This window comes from Monopterus albus, unplaced genomic scaffold, assembly GCF_001952655.1.
Source record: "Monopterus albus unplaced genomic scaffold, M_albus_1.0 scaffold367.1, whole genome shotgun sequence".
Taxonomy (NCBI): Eukaryota; Metazoa; Chordata; class Actinopteri; order Synbranchiformes; family Synbranchidae; genus Monopterus; species Monopterus albus.
This window is the reverse complement of record NW_018128247.1, coordinates 468,579-474,316: the sequence shown is the minus strand read 5'-3', so window position 1 is coordinate 474,316 and position 5,738 is coordinate 468,579. Positions and strand designations below refer to the sequence as shown.

General features: G+C 42.0%; 1 protein-coding gene across 1 annotated transcript in view; it reads right to left on the bottom strand.

Annotated features, from left to right (window-relative positions):
* buc (bucky ball) overlaps positions 1 to 2,416 on the bottom strand; it is a 2,540-nt gene extending 124 nt beyond the window's left edge. The window contains exons 1-3 of the mRNA XM_020585468.1: positions 2,311 to 2,416; positions 1,160 to 1,419; positions 4 to 955 (exon numbers count right to left, since the gene is read on the bottom strand). Coding sequence (XP_020441124.1) covers positions 4 to 955; positions 1,160 to 1,412 — 1,205 coding nt within the window. The 5' untranslated portion in view covers positions 1,413 to 1,419; positions 2,311 to 2,416. The remainder of the gene's footprint in view (positions 1 to 3; positions 956 to 1,159; positions 1,420 to 2,310) is intronic.
* Positions 2,417 to 5,738: the final 3,322 nt, after the last annotated feature.

Below are 5,738 nucleotides of genomic sequence, written 5' to 3'. Positions count from 1 at the left end.
GGCTCACAGTCACTTCTGGAGTCAAAGAAAATCTCATGAAGAGTGAAAGGCAGTTTGAGGATCTTGAAAAAGTTTTCACTGTTCTTAGAACTTAGGATATTCTCAGCAGCATCATTAATATTAATGTTATCAGCTACCAGTTGATCATTATTGGTCTCATTTGGACTCTGGCCAACTAATTTTTCATGCTCCAATTCAGTTTCAGAAGACAGCAGCTGCTGGTCATTCTGAGGCAGTACTTTGTCTGGCAGATTCATCAATGTTGCCTGTGGTGTACCACTGCCCCAACTTATCAGAATATTGGAGCTAGAGACACTTCTCTCTTTGGCAACCTCATCCTCTTGTTGAGAAGAGCTACAAACAGGGCCCTCACTATCTGGGGAACTCACTGAACCCATATTGCAGTGATCTTCTTTGCAAGGGGAAACATTCTCCTTACCAACAGTGTCATTACAGCTCCTCTGTGTTTCTAGAGTTGCTCTGATAGATGACTGGGCAGTTTCCATTTCTGTGGGCTCTATGATGTTAAAAACCGCATCACTTGTGCAGGTCCTGTTAACCTGGATGTCTTTCACATCACTGTGAGGTAAAGTATAGTTCTCAGCCTCAGAGCCTTTTTTTTCAAAACTGGTGCTTGAAGATGGGGAACTTGAGGTAGTTCCATGCCCAGAATCTGACCCGACAACTGGGCTTCTCTGACCATAGTGACCTACACTTGTCTGTGTGGGTTGTGGGGGTTCTGTTTGGACCTCAATGTTCACAGTTTGCCTAACAGGGACAGTATGAGGCAGACGAATTCTATGCGTCTGGTTTGGGTTCTGGATGGATGTGCTGGGTACATGGACCTGGGGCTGGAGTAAGAGCCTGTAGTCAACTGGCTGGATGTGAGGCTGAGGCAGAATGTAGGTTGGAGCCTCCATGTAGGGGGAAAAGGTGGGCATGACCATACCATAGCCTGAGAGGTAAAAAAAAAAATTCTTCAAATGAACTGAGAATGGTTCAAGTGTACAAACACTTCCAGTGTAATTAAGTTACCTGATATCAGTTTAGAGACTTCTAAAGTGCACATCTGACATGTTTCAGGGCTGTATATAAGACAACAGCGTTGTACAGGCATTTGTAACAAACACTAAAAGGCAGGAAAACCTACAGGACTTACCCATGCCTGGGAAGCCAGCAAAGGGGTTATAGGAGAAGGGCATGGGCCACTGGTAGTGGAGGAAACTGGGTGGGGGTGGAGGTGGAGCATGGATATACAACAAAGGTCTGGCAGAGACATGGTGCTGGGGATTGCATGAAGGTCCTGGGTCTTGACTGGTGCCGTGCAGCCCTGTATCCTGCTGCCTGGAGTTTGATGCACCACTGTTAGTGTGAGAGGGTAGGTTCCCTCCATTTGGTCCAGGATGACTCATATTCAGCCTGCATTGTAAGGAAGGGCATTGTCAGACAATGAAGACACAAACTGGCTCATCAAGATCAGTCCATATTCAAAATATGCTTAAGTACAATACATTTTAACTGTAGAATGTGAATCATTACAAAGGTTTACCCTCTACTGGTCTGGCACTGTGGCAAATGGGCTTAATAGTGTTTCATTTTGGGGCTATTTTCAGTGGTACCCTCCTGCTTCCACACTCTAGTGTGTGTGTTCAGGTTAATGGGCATGTTATGCAACACTGGGCCTCACTGATGACTGTTTTAATAGTTATTGGACAATGAAACTTTGTGGCACAGAGGAACATATCGGGCTTTGATACATGTTCATTAGGAGATGTGGAGGGTTTCTGTCTCCACAGGAGATATATTTACTAAGAAAATTACCAGACAAGGAAGTGATAACTAGCATCTGATCCCATCTTAAAATAATCCTGCTTTTGTTGCACCTGTTATGTAGAGTGGTCACAACTACCACTCACAACAGCCTTCATGGGCCACAAAAACAACTAAAATAACTAATACATTCCTTTAAGTTTGTCACTAAAACATGTCAATAAAAAAAGTCATTCTTGTTCTTTACCTGCAATGACACCTGAAAAGCTGTTTTTTTTATGTTGCAGTAGCTAGTAACCTGTATCTACATGAACAGATATGAGAAGCAGCTTTAGTGTCAGGGTACAGGAAGGCAGTAGCCAGAAGCAGCTAAACTGCTAAAACATTTGAACATTTAAAATATTGTTTTTTTGTTTTTTTTTAAAGTTCACAGAGCTACAACCCACCCCAATAAACATGCATCCAAATACTTAATGCATTTTTAGTGTTGTTGGGTTTTTTATTATTATTTTTGAGGCACAAAGAAAGGAATCACTTTACCTTGATGAGAACTTGGTTGTAAAAAACACAGAGCAACACTCAAAGTGACTGAAGCAAGCAGCAGACACACCTGAGTTAAGTGGCTGCTGATCAGACACATGTGTGCAGCATCAGATGATTTGAAGTTCTAAAGCCGGTCAGAAACCCAGAAACTTCCTGCTAACTGTATGTCAGTGCGCTGTCACAACGCTAGATGGCGCCAGTCAGTCAATAAAGGTCTCAGCCTGCGAGCCTCCTTCTTAAAGCTACAGTATAATGCTGTAGATATTCTCTATACATCTTCTGTCTGATATCTGCCTGAATTACAGCCATTGATTCATCACCATTCAGTAAACTCTTCTGCTCCCCAAACTCTCCAGCCTCTTCCAGTTTCAGTATATAATGCAATAAATGGATTGCTTAAAGCAATATTTTATCAGTACAGTATATTACAAAAAAAACTCAAATGATACATTTATTATAAAAATAGATTCACAAAACATGCTTTAAAAAGGCTTTTAACTGTCACTTTCCATCATATTCCATCTCACAGTTCACTTGTTTCCTGCTTTAACAGTTATAGTTTTTCCTTCTGTGGTCGGTGCAACACACAAAGCAGCTGCAGGACCTCTGACTGGCTGGCTGCCATGTAATTGCTGGACTTTGCACAACTCAGCAATTTGTGTTTTATTAATGCACAATTTAGTTGCATAACCGTTTATTTCAACTATTTCAATTATTCAACTTAATATATCATTAAACACCAATAAAATTTAGAGTTAGTGAACCCAAAGAAGGAAGTTCGAAAATTCCTCTTTCCTCAACATCTCTTCATGACCTCATTTCCATGGTGATAATTTAAAAAGGACATTGTTTTGGATCCACTCTGGAACAGGGTTAATTGCTGTGCACACTGCCCATTTTTACAATACTGAACCTTACAGATCTGTGTCTACACTACGACACCAAACATTGTGGCTCCTTCACAATTTATTACACAGGCCAATTTTATAAGATTGTCTCAGTCTGGCGTGGTGCTCTTCATACAATATTTGATTCATCAGTCCCAGCACAGGTCTAAAATGCTGAGCTGATAAAAACCTTACATGTTCAGATACATTATGGACCAACCCATCCTGCCTCCTGAGAAAATCTTTTATGAATGTTCATTCACATATTCCATACATTAAAAATTGACATGCATGGCTTGCAGCAAATGCAACTATGAATAGAGCTGAGGAGGCAGAAACTGCCTTTTACAGACTGGGGGAAAGGCTGCAGGGAAAAGGAGACAGCCAGCAAAATACGATCACTATGGTCTGCCTTGCATGGTCATGAATTAAGGACTTTTTCCCTCCACTTTGTCCATGCAGACCACCAACCCCGCAATTAATTGACAACTCATCTGTCACCACAAGTTACCGTCACCCAGTGCTACAACCATGCTGCAGCGAGCAACTCATTTATCCATCATAATCATTTATAATCATCATCATAACCACAATCATCATTTATCCATAGTATGGTCCATCTTATTCCAACCTACAGGCAGAAACTTAAAGTTGCGAAGTCAGTGGTCAAAACAATGAAGAGCTGGACAGAGGAGGCTCAGTCAGAGCTACAGGCCTGCTTCGAATTCACAGACTGGAGTGTATTTGATGATGCAGCTACAGAGCTGGATGAACTCACTGACACTGTGACATCTTACGTCAGCTTTTGTGAGGATATGTGTGCCTACCAAGTCCTTCTGTACATACAACAACAACAACAAGCCCTGGTTCACAGCAAGACTCAAGCAGCTTCATCATGCCAAAGAGGAGGCCTACAGCTGTGGGGACAGAATTCTGTACAGCCAGGCCAGGAACACACTGACAAGGGAGATCAGAGCAGCAAAGAGGAGCTACTCTGAAAAGATGAGTGACCGGGTCTCGGTCAACAACCCGTTGTCAGTGTGAGGCAGCCTCAAAAGCATCACTGGCTACAGGAAGCCATCCCCGCTGCTGTGGGGAACCATCAACTGGTAGATGACCTGAATGCATTTTACTGCAGCCACTCACCTGACAATTACCACCCTTCCTCCCTGGTCCCCACCTCTAAAGATCTGTGAAAAGGATGTGCGTGGCCTCTTTAAAAAAACAAAGGATCAATAAGGGGAGTGATTGTCCAACATCAGCGCCATCATCAACAAGGCACAGCAGAGGATGTACTTCCTGCGCCAGCTCAGGAAGTTTAACCTGCCCCAGGACCTACTGATGCAGTTCTACAGAGGAGGCATCAAGTCCATTCTCTGCACCGCCATCACTGTCTGGTTTGGCTCAGCAACCAAACAATCTGTTCTCCACTCTTCTCCACTTTATATGTTTACAGACAAAGGCATCATTTAACTTAGCCTGCAAAATGTTTCATTGAAAAGCTGTCTCCACCCCAGTTTTTTATATTTTATTATATGAAGATGCAGTTGCCATGGTTACTGTTGTCACTCAGAGAGAGTGGCATTGTATGTTACTGTAGAGTGGCGGAAGCGGTGATTGTAGTGCCGAAGACAGGAAGTTGGTGAGGGAATCCTTTCATTACATAATATTTGGAGCCAACACAGAGGATTAGTCATGCATCTCTCCACCAAAGCAGAACAGTCTGTTGAAGCAGCAGATTAACAAAACACATATTTACAATCACAACACAACCTTCACATTCATGTTAGGAAATTTTCATTTCTGTCTCCTTCCTCTGGTTTTGTCTGTCTCTGAAATAATGGCCTGTACTCTGTGAAGCAAAGGGCCCATTCAAATTCATTAAAGCTCTTCCATATTCTGACAGCCACACTACACAACAAACACACACACACACACACACACACACACACACACAGTAAACCTCTCCGGTTTGCCTCTGAAGTGGATGTGGTGACATGGCATTGTCAGCAACTTTTGAAGCTCTGTGGTGGTTCATCTGTCCTCTCATTAACATGCTTTTCATATTTCAGTAGACAGTGGACAGAGACATGAAAGACATGAAGAGAGGACCAAAAGCAACAGTGTCATCAAAGACATTTTTTATTTATTGTTAACACACAATGTTGACAACAGCACCCATTGTCTCAAAACACAATTCACAGAATCACACACCCAAAGTACAAAACACCTCACTCATGGTGCAAAATGAAGCATTACACACAAAACTACAAAAAGCCTTATTAAAATCAAACCTTTGCACCAAATGCTGCATCCTTCATTCATATTAACTGACTAATTTTCAGGAAATTAAACACTGCTGTGCTAAATTAATTACAGATGTGTAAATGCAAGATATTAATATGGAAAATGTTATACCCCAGTTCATTTATTGGACAGATCTGAATAACGAAGGAGTCCGTCTTTCTTCATTTTAGTGCTGACTTATTTTAAACCACAAGTAAAAAAAACAAACATGACCCAGGTTGCTCCCCCCGC